This window comes from Mus caroli, unplaced genomic scaffold (genome assembly GCF_978045245.1).
Source record: "Mus caroli unplaced genomic scaffold, Mus_caroli_1 scaffold_20, whole genome shotgun sequence".
In the NCBI taxonomy this organism is placed as follows: domain Eukaryota; kingdom Metazoa; phylum Chordata; class Mammalia; order Rodentia; family Muridae; genus Mus; species Mus caroli.
The window spans coordinates 47,760,562-47,783,113 of NW_028227275.1; the positions used below are offsets into that span (position 1 = coordinate 47,760,562).

At 35.9% G+C, this 22,552-nt stretch overlaps 1 protein-coding gene across 1 annotated transcript; it reads right to left on the minus strand.

Annotated features, from left to right (window-relative positions):
- Nucleotides 1-11,296: 11,296 nt before the first annotated feature.
- On the minus strand, nt 11,297-14,169 carry LOC110287885 (olfactory receptor 5B12-like). Its single transcript, XM_021154385.2, has 2 exons — nt 14,039-14,169; nt 11,297-12,378 (listed from the first exon to the last, which is right to left on the minus strand). Exon 2 carries the CDS (start codon nt 12,347-12,349, stop codon nt 11,405-11,407), a length of 945 nt encoding a protein of 314 aa, XP_021010044.1. The 5' UTR covers nt 12,350-12,378; nt 14,039-14,169; the 3' UTR covers nt 11,297-11,404.
- Nucleotides 14,170-22,552: the final 8,383 nt, after the last annotated feature.

Sequence of the window (22,552 nt, forward strand, 5' to 3'; positions counted from 1 at the left end):
CTGCCTAAAAGCAGATTGAACCCAAGCTACTCATATTGTATTGTAAAGTTATAATCAAGTGTTTCTTACTGTTTGTAAAACAAAACAAAACAAAACAAAACAAAACAAAACAAAACAAAACAAAACAAAACCAAAGGCTAGTTACTTATACCTTAAGAAAGTAGTTAAGCCAGTTGGTGGTGGCGCACACCTTTAATCCCAGAACTTGGGAGGCACTGGCAGGCAAATTTCTGACTTTGAGGCCACCAGGTCTACAAAGTGAGTGTCAGGACACTCAAAGCTACACAGAGAAATCCTGTCTCAAAAAAAGAAAGAAAGAAAGAAAGAAAGAAAGAAAGAAAGAAAGAAAGAAAGAAAGAAAGAAAGAAAGAAAGAAAGAAAAGAGTTATAGATAGTATGTGTAAAGGAGTAAAAGAAGAAATATGCCAGTAATAATTTAGGAAAACTTGTTCCGAGACTATTTATAAGAACAAAAATTGGTGAAAGTGGTATGTTGAAATCTCCCACTATTATTGTGTGAGGTGCAATGTGTGCTTTGAGCTTTACTAAAGTTTCTTTAATGAATGTGGCTGCCCTTGCATTTGGAGCATAGGTATTCAGAATTGAGAGTTCCTCTTGGAAGATTTTAACTTTGATGAGTATGAAGTGCCCCTCCTTGACTTTTTTGATGACTTTGGGTTGGAAGTCTATTTTATTCAATATAAAATGGTTACTCCAGCTTGTTTCTTCAGACGATTTGCTTGGAAAATTGTTTTCCAGCCTTTCACTCTGAGGTAGTGTCAATCTTTTTCCCTGAGATGAGTTACCTATAAGCGGCAAAATGTTGGGTGCTCCTTGTGTAGCCAGTCTGTTAGTCTATGTCTTTTTATTGGGGAGTTGAGTCCATTGATATTAAGAGATATTAAGGAAAAGTAATTGTTGCTTCCTTTAATTTTTGTTGTTAAAGTTGGCATTCTGTTTTTTTGGCTGTCTTATTTTAGGTTTGTTTAGGGATTACTTTCTTGTTTTTTCTAGGACGTGATTTCTGTCATTGTTTTGTTTTTTTTCTGTTATTATCCTTAGAAGGGCGGGATTTATAGAATGTTAATGTGTGAATTTGGTTCATTCATGGAATACTTTCTTTCTCCATCTAAGGTACTTGAAAGTTTGGCTAGGTATAGTAGCCTGGGCTGGCATTTGTGTTCCCTTAGTGTCTGTATTACATCTGCCCAGGCTCTTCTGGCTTTCATAATCTCTGGTGAAAAATCTGGTGTAATTCTGATAGGCTTGCCTTTATGTTACTTGACCTTTTTCCCTGACTGCTTTTAAAATTCTATCTTTATTTAGTGCATTTGTTGTTCTGATTATTATGTGTCGGGAGGAATTTCTTTTCTGGTCCAGTCTATTTGAAGTTCCATAGGATTCTTGTTTGTTCAATATATATATAAAGAACTCAAGAAGGTGGACTCCAGAAAATCAAATAACCCCATTAAAAAATGGAGCTCAGAGCTAAACAAAGAATTCTCACCTGAGGAATACTAAATGGTTGAGAAGTACCTGAAAAATTGTTCAACTACCTCTATCATCAGGGAAATGCAAATGAAAACAACCCTGAGATTCTACTTCACACCAGTCAGAATGGCTAAGATCAAAAATTCAGGTGAAAGTAGATGCTCACAAGGATGTGGAGAAGGAGGAACGCTCCTCCATTGTTGTTGGGATTGCAAGCTTGTACAACCAGTCTGGAAATCAGTCTGGCGGTTCCTCAGAAAATTGGACATAGTATTACTGGAGGATCCTGCAATACCTTTCCTGGGCATATAACCAGAAGATGTTCCAACTGGTAAGAAGGACACATGATCCACTATGTTCATGGAAGCATTATTTATAATAGCCAGAAGCTGGAAAGAACCCAGATGCCCCTCAACAGAGGAATGGATACAGAAAATGTCATACATTTACACAATGGAGTACTACTCAGCTATTAAAAAGAATGAATTTATGAAATTCCTAGGCAAATGGATGGACCTGGAAGGCATCATCCTCAGTGAGGTAAGCCAATCACAAAGGAACTCTCACAATATTTACTCACTGATAAGTGGTTATTACCCCAGAATCTTAGAATACCCAAGATATAAGATACAATTTGCAAAATAGAAGAAACTCAAGAAGAACAAAGACCAAAGTGTGGACACTTTGCCCCTTTTTGGAATTGGGAACAAAACACCCACTGAAGGAGTTACAGAGACAAAATTTGGAGCTGAGAGTAAAGGATGGACCATCTAGAGGCTGCCATATCTGGGGATCCATCCCATAATCAGCTTCCAAATGCTGACACCATTGCATACACTAGCAAGATTTTGTTGAAAAGACCCAGATATAGCCGTCTCTTGTGAGACGATGCAGGGGCCTAGCAAACACAGAAGTGGATGCTCACAGTCAGATATTGTTTGGATCACAGGGCCCTCAATGGAGGAGTTAGAGAAAATACCCAAGGAGCTAAAGGGATCCCCAATCCTATCTGTGGAACAATAATATGAACTAACCAGTAACACCGCCCCCACCCTCCTGGTGCTTGTGTCTCTAGTTGCATATGAATCAGAAGATGGCCTAGTAGGCCATAGGTGGAAAGAGAGGTCCATTGGTCGAGCAAACTTCATATGCCTCAGTACAAAGTAATTCCAGGGCCATGAAGTCCGAGTGGGTGGATGGGTGAGTTGGGGGGGGGCATGTTGGGGACTCTTGGGATAGCATTGGTAATGTAAATGAATTAAATACCCAATTAAAAAAACAACAAAAATTAATGGAAAAACTAACAACTATTTAATTGAAGTTTCCATTGTTTAGAAATGATCTGTAAATAATTGACATAAAGTTAGACTTTGATTTTCCCAAAGGTTTATTGAATGCACTCTTGACACCATATACCTCAGGCTGTAGGCAAGAGAATTCAGGATGACCATGGTTTAGTTTTGTCTGTGTCCATGGAATGACTTGAATTGGCCTTTAAGTGAATGGAGGTGATTGTTCAAGAACAGATTGACACAGTGGTAAGGCAGGATGCATAGGTGAAGGAAGCCTTTTACTGTCCATCAGCTGAGGGCACACTTAGGATAGTTATGAACATAAGATATAAATAGTTCAAGGTAATGAACATAGTGACAATAAAATCCAATAAAGTCAATATAAAACCTATAGACTTAATTTTGTGGATATTAGAATGAGAAGGGGGGTGATATTGCAGACATCAAGGGAAAGGGCAGTGTTTAAATAGGAATGCCTCATAAGAGTTAAAAACACTAAACTGGAAGAATCAAAAGTTAACCGGATGGCTAAAGGCAGGCACAAGAACATATGCACCAGAAGCCAATAAAAGTTAGCACCATCAGAATCCAGTTTTTCTACCATAGAAAGCCCTGGGAATTCTAACACACCTGAAGAACAAGATTCTGACCTAAACTTCCATCTCATGAAGATGATAAAAGCCTTTAAGTTGAACATAAATAATTCCTTATAGAAATAAAGGAAAAATCAATGGAAGCTCTTAGGGAAGAAATAAATACATTCCTTAAAGTAACTCAAGAAAATACAATCAAACATGGAAAGAAATTGAAGAAAATCATCCAAGACCTAAAAGTAGAAACAGAAATAATAATGAAATCATAAGTAGAGGCAACTTGGGATATTGAAAACCTATGCAAGAGAGCAGGAACTACAAATGCAAGCTTCACCAACACACTGTAAAAAATGGAAGAGAGAATCTCAGGCTTAGAGGATACCATAAAATATATTGACCCACCAGTTAAAAAATATGCAAAGTGTAAAATATTCTTAACACAAAACCCAGGTTATTTGGGGCACAATAAAAGAGACCAAACCTAAGAATAATAGGAACTAAAAAGGCTGAGGATTCCAAATTCAAAGAGCCAGAAAACTTCTTCAACAATATCATAGAAGAAAACCAAAAGGAATCAAAAGAGATGTGGAAGGACACTTCAAAATGATCAAAGGTAAAATCCACCAAGTTGAAGTCTCTATTCTGAATGTCTATGCCTGAAATGAAAAGGCAACCACATTCACAAAAGAAACCTAACTGAAGCTCAAAACAATAATGAAGAATTTGCACATTAATGGAGACTTGAATACACTAGTCTCACCAATGGACAGATCATTTAAACAAAAACTATAGAGAGACACAGTGAAACTAACAGAAGATAGGAACCAAATGGATTTAACAGACATATACAGAACATTTCACACTAAAATAAAAGAATATACATTCTATTCAGTACCTTATCGTATGTTCTCCAGAACTGACCATATATTTGGACACAAAACAAGCCTCAACAGATAAAAGAATTTTGAAATAATCCCATATATTCTATCAGATCATGATACGACAACAAAAAACAAAACAAAATAGGAAGCCAACAAACTCATGGTAACTGAACCACTGTATACTAAATTGATTTCATAAAGAAATTGAAGTATAGCTTGAGGTCAGGGATGGTGATTCCCCCAGAAGTTTTTTTATGATTAAGAATTGTTTTTGCTATCCTGGGTTTACTGTTTTTTCCATAGTAATTTGAGAATTGTTCTTTCCATCTCTTTGAAGAATTGTGTTGGAATTTTGTTGGGTATTGCATTGAATCTTCAAATTGTTTTTGGTAGGAAGGTCATTTTTACTATGTTAGTCCTACAAATCTATTATTATGGGAGAACTCTTCATTTTCTGAGATCCACTTTGATTTCTTTCTTGAGAGAATCAAAGTTTCTGTAATACATGTGTTTCACTTGTTTGGTTAGAATCAACACAAGGCATTTTATATTAATTGTGACAATTGTGAAGGATGTACTTTCCCTATTTTCTTATTCAGGCAGTGTGTCATTTCTATAAAGGAAGGCTAATGATTTATTTAAGTTAATTTTATATCTGACCATCTTTCTGAAGTTGATCAGCTGTCGACGATCTCTGGTAGAATTTTGGTGGTGTTTATGTGTACTATCATAACATCTGCAAATAGTGATTGACTTCATCTTTGCCAATTTGTATCCCCTCATTCTCCTTTAGTTTTCTTATTGCTCCAGTTAAAACTTCAAGTCCTATATTGAGTAGATAAGCGGAGAGTGTGAAACCTTGTTATGCCCTAGTTTCAGGAGGCTTGCTTCAATTATCTCTCTATTTAATTTGATATTACCTGTTGGATTGCTACATGTTCGTTTTCATTATGATTAGGTATGGACCTTGAATTCTTAACCTCCCAAATACTTTTAACATGAAGGGGTGTTGTATTTTGTCAAATACTTTTTCAGCATCCAATTATATGATCTTTGTTTGTATAGTGGAATATGTTAATGTATTTTCATATATTGAGCCAACATTGGATCTGTGAGAACAAACCTACTTTTGTTGGTAAATGCTGGTTTTAATGTGTTCATACATTTTAATTGTGAGAATTTTACTTAGTAGTCTTGCATTAATAATTATAAAAGAAATTGGTCTAAAGTTTTCTCTCTTCTTTATGTCTTTGAGTGGTTTAGGTATCAGAGTAATTGTCGCATCATAGAATGAATTAGGTGGGTTTTTTTTCTGTTTGTATTTTATGGAATAGATGCAATTTTATGGAATTTTATGGAATGTTGCAATTACCTCAATTTTGAAGGTCTGGTTGAATTCTGCACTAAAGCCATTTGGCCTTGGGGTTTTTTTTTTGTTGTTGGAAAATTTTTAGTGATTTTTCCTACTTCCTTAGGGGATATTGACCTATTTAGATAGCTTACCTACTCTTGATTTGACTTTGGTACATGGGCTTTATGTAGCAATATCATCCATTTCATCAAGATTTTCCAGTTTTGTTAAGCATAGCCTTTTTTTGGAGGGGGGGCATCTTACGATTGTTTGAAGTTCTTCAGTTTCTGTTTTTTTGTGTCTCATTTCATTTCTGATTTTGTTATTTGGATATTGTCTCCATGCCGTTTAGTAGATTTGTCTAGGGGTTTATCTATCGTGTTGATTTGGTCAAAGTATTAACTCTTGGTTTTCTTGATTCTTTTTATCAGTCTCTTCCTTTGTATTTGGTTGAGGTAGGCCTTGAGTTTTACTATTTCCTGCAGACTATTCCTTTGGGGTGTTTTCTTTGTCCTTTGTGTCAATATAGTGTAAAGTATCTTCTATACCAGAAATGCTCTCTTCTATCTCTTGTATTGTGTTGTTGAAGCATTCATCTGAGTTCCTGACATCTTTTCTAGGGTTTTTGTTTCCAGGGTTGCCTCCATTTCTTTTTTATTTATTGCTTTTACTCCCATATTCTGGTCTTAGAAAACTTTGTTCATTTCCTTCAATTTATTGTGTTTTCCTGTTTTTTTCTTTAAGGGATTCATTTGTTTCCTGTGTTAGTGCTTCTAGCTGTTTACCAGTGTTTTCCTGTGTTTCTTTCAGTGAGTTATTTATATCCTGCTTAAAGGTATCTATCATCTTCATGAGATAGAATTTTAGGTCAGTATCCTGATTTTCATTTGTGTTGGTGTATACAGGGCTTCCTGTAGTTGGAGAACTAGTTTCTGATGATGTCAGTTTATATTGGCTTCTGCTGCTGCTTGTGGTTCCTGGCTTCCATCTCACTGCCTGGTTATCTCTTGGTTAACTGGCTTGGGTGTCTCTGACTGAAACCTGCCTCCTGTGTCCCTGAGTTGCTGCAGGTCTCCTGGAAGGCCTGTGTCCTTGACTGTAGCAGACCTCATAGGAGATCTTCAAACTGTGATATCTTCAGAGGGGCATGCATGATGGTGATCTGTTAGCATGGCTACTGCAGCTTTCCTGGGAGGCTTCAGAATGTGGTATATTCAGATAAGTTGCTGCATGCATATTCAGACAAGTCCTGCATGCAGCAGATCTGTTGTAAGGCTTCCAGACTGGGGGTCTTTAGAGTAGCATAGAAGGTGAGAATCTGCCCTGGAGGAAGGCCCCGGCTTGAAAGGGGTGGAGTTTAAGAAGTCCATTTGGCTCCTTGGGCTTTCCAGATGCTGCAGTTATTTTGGAGGGCCCATTACCTGTTGCCAGGCCTGTAGAAGAGTCCTGGAAGGTCTTCAGACTGTGGGGTCTTCAGAGGAGCAGACAAGCTGATGATCTCCTCTGGCAAAGGAGCAGGCTGGGCAAATACATACTTTATAATTAAATACCTATTGCTATTTATGTAGGAAATGTGTCTAGTCGTGTTGGAAAAATTTGTCAAGCAACACAGAAACCCAAAATTTATCTTTTGAGTCTGTCCATTGAGACAAAAATTCATGTCTTTAACAAGATGATTCTTTCTAAGAAACATCTCTTTTTCGTTTTAAATAATTTGATCAATTTCATTGTCATTGAAATAAAGTCTAATGAGTCATTATCCAAGATCTTTCTGAAAAAAAAAATATTCAAAACAAAATTTGAGAAGAAAATAGATTGAAACTTCAAACAAAAGAATAATTGGACAGAAACTAAATAAACTATTAGTAGGATGGTAGAGTACAGGAGAATTGCTTGAATGCTAAAACCTATACTCACTGAACAGTGAAATACAGGTCAATCTAAGTTTGAATGTGAACATTAATTTAATCAGACTGTAGACCATCCTAAATCCAGGAAAAGACAAATTTAAATGAGCAATGGACCATATTTACTTAGATGATAATGGCCTCCATCTGCAGCCTTATAGGTCAGAATCAAGTTACTATTTCTCTGTGCATATATTATTTTTCAGAGGGAAAAATTAAAGGAGAGCATAACAATTTGCTCTTTCTTTCAGAGCAACACAAACAAACTCCATTTCTTTTGTTGATTTTTTTCCTTTAAACTTTGTTTATTTTCTTGATTGTGGATTCTTTTTCTGTGTAAGAGAGTGAAAGGACACAAAGTTGGGTTGATAAAGAAGTAGGTAGAATCTACGACTATTTAGGAAGGAAAAGTATGAATAAAATATATTGTATGAAATAATATAATGAAAATTAAGTATAATAATTTTGGAAACAAGACTTTTTTAAAGTTTAAGTAAATGATAGCTACAAGCTTTAGTCAGTGTTCTATTGTGATAAAATAACCCCATGACTAGAGCAAGTATTACAAATGAAGATAATTAATTGAGACTATTATCCTTATGTAAGGAAGCATAATGGCACTCAAACAGAGATAGTAACTTAGTGTTACAACTCTTGATCCAAAAGCAGCAGGAAGAAACATCCAATGGAAGTGAATTAAACTTTAGAAAACTTAAAAGCCTACTGGAAGTGACATACTTCATCCATCAAGACCATATCTCCTAATCTGTGTCAAGTAACACCACTCCTTAATGAACAGGCAATCAAATATTTGGGCCAATGGGGCTATTTATAATCAAATGACTATAGAACTCTAATTTGGTTTATACATATTGAATATGTAACTAGTCAATTACCATGCAATACTAAATTAGTGTTATAATTAATATAAATTAATAAATTATTTGGGATTATATGATGTATAAATAATTATACTGCTTCACAACATATTGTATACATTATTTAATTATTCACGTATTTTGTTTCATTGGATATGATAAAATTATTATTGTTTTCGAAGAAACTTCTTACATGCTAAATACATTGAAAAATAAAAATTGGGAGATCCTTATTCATTGTAATGATTCATAAAATGTGACTAATAAACCTCTATGTTTTCATTTTAACCTAAATATTTACTTTTTGGAAACTGTCACATACATAAGTCCTTCTGAGACAAATAACTTAACAAACACTGAACTATTTATTTATGAAGTGGAAGTGCTATTTACACATGGATAAAATTTCACTAAGTAGATATTTTAAACATTCAAATTTTCTAAACTGTGGATATATAAAGAACTTTTCAACTAATGTAATTAATGATATGATAACTGAATTTATTTTATGTCCAACAAATAATATTTAACATTATATTATAGCATAGAAAAATTACATATCTTTTGGTGGATTTTATGTCATCAGATGAATAATCCTGCAGAAAGTTTGCCTCATCAACAACTTTTATGAATGTGCTCCTCAGACTAGAGACCAAAAATTTCATTACCAGGATAAGTACATTGTAGACCAAAGATGCAATATTATCTGCATCCATAGAGTGAGTAGAGATAGGTTACAATTACATGATAATGACAGTCCTATCAAAGAGGAAGCCTGCAATGAGATGAGAAGTAGAGGAGAATATTGCCCTCTGGCACCCCTCACCAGAACAGATTTTCAAAATGCTGATGAATTATAAACAGATAATAAAGAAGTCAAAATGAGGAAAGGTGCAACTATAACATTAAAGATTGAATAAGTCTAAAAAAATTCTCAGTGTACCTAGGATTGAGCCAAACAATGCCCCTGTTCCCTGCCCCTACAGAAATATCAATAGAAATGATCCCAACAATAATTGCTTAGAGTGATACTGTAGCCTCATGTGTCCTACTGTTCTCCTTCCTTTCTCATTCCACTCCATTAGCTTAAGCCACATTCATCCTCCAAGCCTTGGTCAGAACCTATATCTGAAATGTAGATTGATCAGTCTCCTTTACCCCAGATTACCTGCAGTATATCCTAACACCTGCCCAACCTTAGTTTTCCATCTGTATGCATACACAACTTGTAAGTCCTTGAAACCGTACCTGCTCAGGCCATCCCAACCTTCAGATTGTGGCCAGGCAACACAAAAAAGGCAGCCTAGAATCTCAAGGAAGACAAAGCCAAGAAGAGAACTCAAAATGTTTAGAACTCATCATAATAAATTTCTGTGTCTCCCTCTGTGTCTCTGTGTCTCTCTGTGTCTGTCTATCTTTGTATTTGTCTCTGTCTCTGTTGCTCTGTCTCTCTCTGTCTGTCTCTGTCTCTGTCTCCCCCACTCTCTCACTGTCTTTCTCTCTCTCTCTCTCTCTCTCTCTTTCACACACACACACACACACACACATACACACACAAATTTACAGAATATGTAAGGGCAATACTGTACATTTCCTCTGAAATGCAAGGACCTAAAAATTGTCTAAAAATGACCAGTATGAACACCATTACACAGAACTTGAAATAATAATAATTAATTTTATCAAAAGATTAAAATTTTTGCATAGAACATAAACAGTTAGCTCAGTAAACTTAATGTGAATAGTAATAAATACCTGAGTGATGCCCAAGAAAAAAAAAATGTATGGCTGAGTAAAATGAAAAAAAAAAAAGACATTATAGAATTGAAAAATTGTTTCAATATCGAGATGAACTTACTGAATGGAATGAAGTGAAAATGAAGGTTGGATTCAAAAAATTATTAACTCAACTAGAATCCTCAGAAAAGAGATGGGCATATATTCTTGCCACTATCAATAAAGGTATTACTAATTAATAGCTGCTTGGTGTAAGTGAAGCTTTTTTCTTTCTTTGATTGTTTGGATTTTTGTTTGCTGTTATTATTTTTTGAACAGTATAGCCACTGCTAGGTTGACCATACTTCCAAAAAAGCTCACACATCAAAGATCACTTGACAATCATAAATTTGATCTTAATCAGAGAACATAAATGTGCATAAAATAGATGGGTATAAATGGAGTGAATGTTAACTGAAAGGGAGTGAATATTACAAAACATTGTTTGGAGCTTTCAAGAAACTAATACAACTTGTAAAAAAATACACTATAACTCTGGTATCTGTTGATCTATTTATCTATCTAGTTATGGTTTGCTATAAAAGTAGCTGTTTTCAGAATAAGATGTACAGAAATGTCTAGTCAAACTAGAGAGCCAACAACATACAGAAAGAACAATTTGTTGCAAATCTCTCTTGCTGAAACAATGAGTTTTGTCATGGTTATGACTTACATGAGTATGGGTAAGGAGATACCTGCAAGAAAATGAATGTATCTGAAACAGATGCATTATTAGTAAGTCCATCTAGAATGTGTGGCCACTGAGTAAAAAGATGAATTGCTATAACCCAAGAAGCATGGTTCAGGAAGTGTGGTTTGAGAGACTCTTCTCTATCTTTAGTGTGCTATTATGGTTCTATGGACTAGCCTATATGACTCTTACAAGTTTCTGAGCTCAGCAACCTAGTAGGTTCCATTGGCATCCTGAATCTTAAATTTTTGACACATCTGAGCTTGGTAATTTTATTTACTTCTTGAGTCTTATAATCTCCAGAATCTCCCAAGTAAACTATATCACAGTTCAGAGGAAATCTTTACTATACAGCAGATAACACATGATATGCGGAGCAGTTTAGGGTATTCTACTATCTAGGATTACAGTCTAGATTTTTAAATTAAAGCCCCCAATTTCTATGATAACATATCCAACATTAGCTGTATATTGTCTGAATCCAAAGGGAATACACAGAAAATACATATAAAGAATATACCCGGAACTACAATACACTTTACAGTTAATTGACTACTCCCAGTGAAAGCACTGCTTTTCCAGCAACCTTCTTGAAAGCATTCTTGACTTCTTTATTTCTCAGGCTATATACAAGAGGGTTCAGCATAGGAATTACCATGGTGTAGAAAACAGATGCCATCTTGTCAGTGTCCATGGAGTGATTGGAGCTGGGCCGTAAGTACATGAAGATAATTGTTCCATAAAAGATGGAAACAGTGGTAAGGTGGGATGCACAGGTGGAAATGGCCTTCTTCCTGCTCTCAGCAGAGCGCATTCTCAGAATTGCAATAGAAATTAGGAAGTAAGAGGTCAATATAAACAATAGTGAAAAAGCCACATCGAATCCTGCCAACATGAAGAGTATAATTTCATTTGTGTGTATACTGGAGCAAGAAAGAGCTAATAGTGGGGGGATATCACAGAAAAAGTGATTGACTACATTAGAACGACAGAAGGAAAGATGGAATGTGAAGGAAACATGAATGGAAGAGTGTAAGAGTCCACTCAAGTAACATCCAGCCAGAAGCAGGACACATATCGTAGTTGTCATAGTAGTGGAATAATGCAAGGGTTTGCACACTGCTGCATGACGGTCATAGGCCATTGATGCCAGTATAAAATTCTCAGTAATAGCAAAGGCTACAAAGAAGAACATTTGGGCAGCACATGCATTGTAGGATATTAACTTATTTCCTGTGAGAAACCCTTCCATCACCTTGGGGTTGACAGCTGAGGCATAAACACAGTCCACCAGAGAGAGGTTACTGAGAAAAAAGTACATGGGAGTGTGGAGTCTGGAGTCCAGCAGAATCAGCAAAATCATCCCAAGATTCCCAAACAATGTTGTCAAGTAAATGAGAGTAAAGATGATAAATAAAGGAGTTTGCAGGAATGGTGCATCTGTTAACCCAACAAGAATAAATTCTGACAGTTCTGAAATATTCTGCATCGTTTTTATATGGAAATTATAACAGACTCCTAGGATGAAATAAAAAAATATTGTATTTGGATATTAGCAAGCGATTTTAAGTATGTTCACATTCTCTTAATCATGTTTCAGCATCCTGTACAGTGTGAAATGATCTCATCTGAATTCTGGGTGTAAATGACATAAAGGGAGTTATTTACCTGGTAATAGGTCAAATGGAAACTTGCTTTATTGCTCCTAATATGCAATGCTATTATAAATATAGGTCTTATTTCAGGTTTTTTTTTTTATAAATTGAAATAGTTTTTTCATTAAAACACAAAGAACTATTTTGTTGTCAAAAATCTTACAAATGTATTTTCAGAGATGTGCATTAGAATCTTTGAAACAAGTACAATATAGGTACATGCAAGTATTCTTGGCTTTTTGTTAGTAACAAACCCTATTTGTTGTGTTTGCCATCTCTAACACTTCCATCAAGTTTACCACAATAGCTGTGGCTATGCAGTAAATTTAGGTACTGCTTCATGAGTACTCAGTTTTATATCTAAGTTGCTAAGCTCTTTCATTTCATTTTTTCCTTTTAAATTTGAACTAATTGATAACTTCCTGATGTACAAAACATGTTCATAGTAAAGTTTAAATATATCAGTTTTCATTTATTTAACAATCTAAGGTCATAGTTTTTCAAAATTAAAATTATTTTAAATGCTTTCCTTACTTCTAATGGGCTTTATTTTATTTTACACAATTTGCTATTTTCTATAACTGCCACACAAATTTGTTATATTTGTGTTCGAGGGAGAATAAGGTAAACACATGAACAGCTATCTTTGCTCTTTGTACACAATGTGTAACCTCAAATACAGTATATTACAAGGTGCATCTTATTGCAACATTACCATGGTAGATCATGTAACACCTGAAAATGCAACTATGATTTCATATGAGGTTCCTGAATTGAGACCTACTTCCAACTTGAAAATCTTAGACATACTTATTTTTCCTCATTAATAATCTCTTATATTCAAGGCATCAGATAATATAATCTTATTCATTTAAATAACCAATATGCAAGTCATCCTTTCTCTTCATGGGATATACCTGTACTTATATTAAAATGAATGTGTAATTTTATGCAAGTAGGTAGGATGATAACTATTCAAAATCATGTAAGTCATAGCCATTCCCTTTCCAATTCTTGCTTATCTTTACCTGGGTGTGTTCTGAATAGCTGCTCATAATACTTATGTCTGAAAGTTGATACTCTCATGAAAAAGAACCTAGTAAAGAATATATTAAATGGATGTTGAAAGTTCTACAACTTTCTGAAATTAAAAGTGAGATGAGGGTTTCTGATCCTGTAGAATATTTTAAATATTAGAAAATTAGAACATGGTTTCCCTCTAGAATGAAACATCACTTCAAGATCGAAAAGAATTTAGAGTAGAATTCTGGATTTTCTGATGCATCATGGTTGTAAGTAGAGCAATGGGTCAAGAGTGAGATAATAAATAAATAAATAAATAAATAAATAAATAAATAAATAAATAAATAAATAATCATGGCTCTCTGGACCTGCTGCTTTATCTTTTTAGATATTAAATTTACTCTTTTTTTGTTTGCACTTATGAATCAAAACAAAATAACTTGGTATTTTTTACTATTTACAGTTTTGCCTACATATATTTACATATTTTTAATACTTACTGTTGTCCTAAGAAGAGAAAAATAGGAGTAAAAAGGAAGGCTGTGTGATATTTCCTATCCAGAACACTGACCTAACCCACATAACTAGGAAAGCATATTGTTCTCCTCCCTCCACAGCTCGAGCTCTGCTGTGAAATGGAATTTTGCCTTATAACATTGCCAATATAATAATATAACCAGGAGCTATACATGTATCTCACAGGGGCAAAATACACATGAGTAGTTGTCTCTAGAGTATAATGAGCTTACATTGGCTTTTAGATCAACCTTGATGGAGATTGCAGAAGATAGTGTTTGCATATTGTTTAACAGTACTTATGAAGACATTGGAGAATACTTATATGAAAAAGCCTCCAGTTATCACACACAGGTGTCCACATTCAGGTTAAACAGAGAAACAACAAACAAAAAACAACTTAAAAGCCCATTAATTTTTTTTTCCCTTAAGCAAACTTAGCTACTCATACAAGCATTCTGATATCAATTTTCCTCAAAAGTTCAATGTTAGGACTTTTATTATTTCATTTTAAGTATTATAAAGAAGATACTCATGTTATTCTTATCACATAAAATATTATTTGGATATATGTGTTCTAATTTTTTTTACTTTAATTATTCAGTTTATATCCTGCATACTGACCCCCTCTTTGTCACACCTCTTACAATCCTTCCCCCATCCCTCCTCCCCTTCTCTTCTGAGCAGGTGGTGAGCCCTGGGTGTCCCTGACCCTGGCATTTCAAGTCTCCGTGAGCTTAGACATTTCCTCTCACACAGAGGCCAGACAATAAGCCCAGCTAGAATAACACATCCTACATACAAGCAACAGCTGTTGGGATAGTTCATGTTCCTGCTCTTCAAGACCCACACGAAGTCCAAGCTCTACATATGCTACATATGTGCAGAGAAGCCTAGCTCCAGACCTGTATGTTCTTTGGTTATTGGTTCATACTTTGAGAGCCCCAAGTGTCCAGGTTCGTTGATTCTATTAATCTTCCTATGAAATTCCTATCCCTTACAAACTGCAATCCTTCCTTGTATTCTTCCATAAGAGTCTACAAGCACCTTGAGACTTCCTACATTCTTCTTCAGGGCTGGCCAGGTGACTTTCCCTAACACACCTATTCACATATTCTCCACAAATCTCCAGACCTATATTGAGTCCCCCACACACAGTGTCCTAGCCATGTGTGGCTATGCTTCCTCCCACAAAATTCTCCTACATCATATCTGAATTCCTCCAAGTTATATGGAATCCCATATTCCAGCCAAGGACAAGTAAGCAAATCATGAATACCATGTCAATCCCTTCTGTCCATGTGACTTTCTTCACCCAATCATTTTCCAGTTTCTAGGCTCAAGCTGTTAGATTCTTTCTGCCATTCCCTCCACTATATTTCCTGGGCCTCAGACAGAGCATATGAGAGTACTTTTTAGGATGCATGCTTCTGAAGTACTGTTGTCCTTGAAAGTGACATAGTGGAGGAAAAGCTGCAAATATGTGGTATGGACCTGTAAAACTTTCACATCAACAGCACCTATATCCAAGGAAACATTTTCTGATTTAGAGACTCTTCTTTTACATATGTGGAACTCTGCTGTGGAACATAATCTAGTCTTGTGCTTTATAATTTAAATTTAGATGTGACAAGATTTGCAAATATTTCATTGGGAGTTGTGTTTCTAGAGATTCATGATCCTACACCAACCATCTAAACTAACACTTCAGAAGCCTGTTACCATTTTGTCTGGGAGGGTTTATGAGTATGTTGGGAAAGAGAATTTCAGGGAATAGAGTCTGAAATTATCGAGCCAACTGGGCTACAGAGAAGTTAGGCAGAAAAATAACATCAAACTTAATTGAAATCTCATAATATATGACAGCACACTTTTTCTATTATTATTATTATAATATGGTTATTGCTTTAAACTTTAAATTTAAATATATTTGATCATATTCTTCCCTTCTTTCAAGATAGATATCTTTCACACAAGGGCCTTTGTATTTCCGAAGGATAAATTTTTTTTCAACTTTTTTTGTTAAAAGAATATCCACTTTTGTTTTTAAAACCACAATGTGCTTTAGTTTTTCTTATTATTAATATTAATGTTAAAAATATAATTTTTATAGATAGAGGTACAGTGTAAAATTTGCCAATATAATATAGATACATACAATGAATAATCATTTTTAGGTATAGTTTATATATGTATTACCATATATATCTATCATTTTGGGTTTTGAGAACATTAAACCATTTAATTTCCATTATTAAAATCATACAATAATATATTAAGTAGCTAAAATACACAGATCATTTATTTCCTTGAAAAATTAAGAGAACTGATTGTTTATCAGATCTCAAGTTCAACAGTGAAACTTTCAGTAGCCTTAGAATCACAGCTCCTTAACACACTGAAATCTGCCTGGGAAGTTTATTTTCAGAGATGCATACCTAAGTAAAACTTGGATATGTAACATTAATAGGAAATTGGTTTCAAGAAGTGAAAATTATTTAAAGTCAGATTTTTTTAATTAGGTAATTTCCTCAATTACATTTCCAATGCTATCCAAAAAGTCCCCAATACACCCCCCCCAGTCCCCCACCCACCCACCCCCACCACTTGGCCCTGGCATTCCCCTGTACTGGGGCATATAAAGTTGGCAAGTCCAATGGGCCTCTCTTTCCAGTGATGGCCTACTAGGCCATCTTTTGATACAAATGCAGCTAGAGAGAAGAGCTCTGGGGTACTGGTTAGTTCATAATAATGATCCACCTATGGGGTTGCAGTTCCCTTTAGCTCCTTGGGTACTTTCTCTAGCTCCTCCATTGGGGGCCCTGTGATCCATCCAATAGCTGTAAAGTCAGATTTCTTAAAGAGAGAAAAAAAGTACTCTAAGAACACTGAGTTAAGAAGACTGATATGAGAAGTAAAAGTTTCTCAAAGAACATTAGCATTACAGTGTGTGTGTGTGTGTGTGTGTGTGTGTGTGTGTGTGTGTGTGTGTTCTTCCAAGGCCTCTCTCTCTCTCTCTCTCTCCCTCTCCCTCTCCCTCTCCCTCTCCCTCTCCCTCTCCCTCTCCCTCTCCCTCTCCCTCTCCCTCTCCCTCTCCCTCTCCCTCTCCCTCTCCCTCTCCCTCTCCCTCCCCCTCCCTCCCCCCCTCTCTCTCCTACACCAAATTATGTCTTATAGCAACGGCAAAAAGAATTTTTGTTTCAAAGGAATATTATTCAGAAGAGTAGGGTATGAAGAACATTAAGATGTATCATATCAATGCTATGTAGTGTATGAAGAACAATAAGATGTATCATATGAATGCTATGTAGGCACATTATAGTTACTGTCTTTGAGAGTTTAATTGATGTGTCTCTGTAAACATACCCTTTGATATAAGTAAGTAGAATTTACTCAACCTCTTTGACAGGATACCTTGGAAAAACACATTTTGTATCTGAGAATCATTGATCTTTGCCAGCAAAGTTCCCTGCCTTTGTTCCACAGCAAAAGAAGATTACATCTTAGGCCTAGCCTCCAACCTCCTACCCCATTCATACCTTTCCTCCCATTACCATAAGTCCTTATCTTTCTTTTACCAAATGAGTGTTATTAGTCACTTTTCTGTTGCTTTGATAAAACATAATGACTAAAACAACTTATAGAGAAAAAGAGTTTTTAGGTTTATAGTTCCGGGGTGTTAGATTCTACAGTGGTTGGAGAAAACACTGCTTATGCACAGAAACATACAAACACACAAACACACAAAGAGACAGAGAGAGAGAGAGAGAGAGAGAGAGAGAGAGAGAGAGAGAGAGAGAAAGAGACTCACACATGCATGCCAAATAAATGAAGCATAATTTGAAAAATGAAAATGCATTATATTAAGTATTGGTAATTGAAAACATCATTGATATGTGGGATTAGTTTTTATAAAGTCATCAGGATTCATTCTGGTCCGGGCCAGCTGTGTGCCATCTTGCACAGGAACCCCACAGAAGAGTCAAAGGTCGCCAAAGGACTCTTTACTCCACAGGGCACCTAGCACAGCCAGGGTCTCGGGATCACTGGTTAGTGGAAAGCAACATCAGTTAGAAAGAATCCTGGAGGGTCTTGTGCCAGCAGGAACTAGGACAACGGAAACCCGCCTGACCAGAGGCTGGGATTTGTCCTGGTCAGGGCCAGCCCTGGCATCTTCCTTGTGAACACAGTGGAGCTTGCCAAGGTCCCCAGAGGTCTCTCCATGCCACAAACCACCTAGCACACCTAGGACCTTGGGATCCCTTGCGATAACAAGGGCAGCAGAAGCAACAGAGGTCCTTGGACAGGGTCCCTTTGGGCCTTTATCCTCAGCCAGGAGGCAGAGGTTAGACCCAGACCCCAGGGCACGTTCATTGCCAGAGGAGAGTGGGCCTCCAGGGAGGGCTCTGACCCCAGGACTAAGGAAATGGGTCAGAGCTCCAGAGTTCTGGACACCTTCTCTGCAAGAGGAGAGTTTGCCTGCAGAGAGTGCTCTGACCACTGTTACTCAGGGGAGAGTTGGACTCCCAGGAGTGCTGACAGAGGGTTACAGAATCACAGGAGGAACACGCTCTAGCCAGAGACAGGTAGATCATCTAACAACAGAGATTAACAGATGGTGAACGACAAGCATAAAAATATTACTAACAGAAACCAAGACCACTGGTTATAATCAGAACCCAGTACACCCACCACAGCGAGACCTAGATACCCCTGGTGGTAGAGAATTTTAAGATGGGCATTAATAACTCACTTAAAGAAATACAAGAGAACACTGTAAAACAGGTGGAAGTCCTTAAAGAATTATAGGAAAACACTGCTAAACTAGTAGAAGTCATTGAGAGGAAACACACACACACACACACAAACCCTAAAAGAATTACAGGAAGACACAACCAAATAGGTAATGCAATTGAACAAAACCATCCAAGATCTAAAAATGGATTAGAAACAATGAAGAAAACCCAAAAGGAGACAACTCTGGAGATAGAAATCCTAGGAAAGAATTCAGGAACCATTTATGCAAGCATCAGCAACAGCATACAAGAAATGGAAGAGAGAACCTAGGGTGCAGAAGATTTTATAGAAAACATGCACACAACAATCAAAGAAAATGCAAAATACAAAAAGATCCTAATTCAAAACATCCAGGAAATCCAGGACACAATGAGAAGACCAAATCTAAGGATAATAGGTATAGATCAGAATGAAGATTTTCAACTTAAAGGCCCATTAATACCTTCAACAATATTATAGAAGAAATCTTCCCTAACCTAAAGAAAGAAATGCACATGAAATACAAGAGATCTACAGAATTACATATAGACTGGACCAGAGAAGAAATTACTCCCAACACATTTTAATAACAACAAAAAAGGCACAAAATGAAGAAAGAATATTCAAAGTATTAAAGGAAAAAAGGTAAAGTAACATATGAAGGCAAACCTATTTGAATTACACCAGACTTCTCACCAGAAATTATGAAAGTCAGATGTTCCTCGACACAGGTTATATACACCCGAAGAGAACACAAATGCCAGCCAGCCCAGGCTATCATACCCAGCCAAACTCTCAATTACCATAGATGGAGACACCAAGGTATTCCATGACAAAACTAAATTCACACAATATCTTTCCATGAATCCAGCCCTTCAAAGGATACATTGAAAACTCCAAAACTCGGATGGAAATTACGCTGTAGAAAAACCAAGAAAATAATCTTTCAACAAGCTTAAAAGAAGACAGCTGAAAGAACAGAACCCAATCTGTAACAACAAAAATAACAGGATGCAATAATTACCTTCCCTAGTACTTCTTCATATCCATGGATTCAATTCCTCAATAAAAAGACATAGACTAACAGACTGGCTATGTAAACAAGGCCCAACATATTGCTGCATACAGGAAACCCAACTCAGGGACAAGACAGACACTACATTAGAGTAAAAGGATGGAAAACAATTTTCCAAGCAAATGGTCTGAAGAACCAAGCTGGAGTTGCCATTCTAATATCGAATAAAATCAACTTCCAACACAAGCTATCAAAAAAGACAAGGATCGGCACTGCATACTCATCAAAGCTAAAATCTGCCAAGATGAATTCTCAATTCTGAATATCTATGTTCCAAATGCAAGGGCAACCACATTCTTTAAGGAAACTTTAGTAAAGCTCAAAGCACACATTGCACCTCAAACAATAATAGTGGGAGACTTCAACACCCCACACTAATCATTGGACACATCATGGAAACAGAAACGAAAGAGAAACACATTGAAACTAACAGAAGGTATGAACCAAATGCATTTAACAGATATCTACAGAACATTTTATTCTAAAACAAAAGGATATACCTTCTTCTCAGCACCTCATGGTAACACCTCATGGTAAATCTGACCATATAATTAGGCAAAACCAGGCCTCAACAAATACAAAAGTATTGAAATTGTCCCACGCATCCTAGCAGATCATCATGGACTAAGGCTGATCTTCGATAACAACATAAATAATTGAAAGACAGCATTCACATTGAAGCTGAATAAAACTCTACTCAATCATACCTTGTTTAAGGAAGAAACAAAGAAAGAGATTAAAGACTTTTTAGAGTTTAATGAAAATGAAACCAAAACATACCCAAACTTATGGGACACAATGAAAACAGTCCTAAGAGGAAAACACATAGCTATGAGTACCAACAAAAAGAAACTAGACAGAACATACACTGGCAGTTTGACAGAACACCTAAAAGCACTAGAACAAAATAAATCAAATTCATGCAAAAGGAGTAGACTTCAGAAAATATTCAAACTCATGGCTGAAATCAACCTAGTAGAAACAAAAAGAACCATTCAAAGGCCCACCCAAAGCAGGAGCTGGTTCTTTGAGAAAATCAACAAGATAAATAAAACCTAAACCAGACAAACTAGAGGACACAGGGACAGTATCTTAATTAACAAAATCAGAAATGAAAAGGGAGTCATAACAATAGAACCTGAGGAAATTAAAAATATCATCAGATCCTACTATAAAAGGCTATACTCAACAAAACTGGAAAACCTGGATGAAATGTACAATTTTCTAAACAGATGCCAAGAACCAAAGTTAAATCAGGATAAGAATAATGATCTAAACATTCCCATATCTTCTAAAGAAATATAAGCAGTTATTAATATTCTCCCAACCAAAAAAAAAAAAAAAAAAAAAAAAGCCCAGGATTAGATGGGTTTAGAGTACATTTATAGTAGACCTTTAAAGAATACCTAATCCCAATTCTCCTCAAAGAATACAACAAAATAGAAAAGTACTCTACCCAATTCTCTCTATGAAGACACAATTACTCTTTTATCTAAACCACACAAAAATCCAACAAAGAAAGACAACTTCAAACCAATTTCCCTTATGGACATCGATTTAAAAATACTCAATAAAATTTTGCAAACCGAATCCAAGAACACATCAAAATGATCATCCATCATTACCAAGTAGGCTTCATCACAGTGATGCAGGGATGGTGTAATATACATAAATCTATCAATGTAACCCACAATATAAACAAACTAAAAGACAAAAACCACATGATCACCCCCTTAGATACTGAGAAAGCAATTGACAAAATCCAACACCACTTCATAATAAAAGTCTTGTAAATTTCAGGAATTCAAGGCTCATACCTAATCATGATGAATGCAATATAAAGCAAACCAGTAGTCAACATCAAAGTTATTGGTGAGAATCTGGAAGCACTCCCACTAAAATCAGGGACTAGACAGGTTGCCGACTTTCTCCCTACCTATTCAACATTGTCCTAGCCAGAGCAATTCAACAACAAAAGGAGATCAAGGGGATACAAATTGGAAAAGATGAAGTCAAAATATCACTTTTTGCAAATGATATGATAGTATATATAAGTGACCCTAAAAATTCCACGAGAGAACTCCTAAATAGGATAAACAGCTTCAGTGAAGTATCTGGATATAAAATTAACTCAGACAAGTCAATGGCCTTTCTCTACACAAAGAATAAACAGGTTGAGAAAGAAATAAGTGAAACAACACCCTTCTCAATATTCACAAATAATAAAAAATACCTTGGTGTGATTCTAAGGAAGTGAAATATCTGTATGATAAGAACTTCAAGACTCTGAAAAAAAGAAATGAAAGAAGATCTCAGAAGATGGAAAGATCTCCTATGCTCATGGATTGGCAGGATCAACATTGTAAAAAGGGCTATCTTGCCAAAAGCAATCTACAGATTCAATGCAATCCCCATCAAAATTCCAACTCAATTCTTCAACAAATTAGAAAGAGCAATCTACAAATTCATCTGGAATAACAAAAAATCTAGGATAGTAAAAACTCTTCTCAAGGATAAAAGAACTTCTGGTGGAATAACCATGCCTGACCTAAAGTTTTACTACAGAGCAATTGTGATAAAAACTGCATGGTACTGGTATAGTGACAGACAAGTTGACCAATGGAATAGAATTGAGACCCGGAAATGA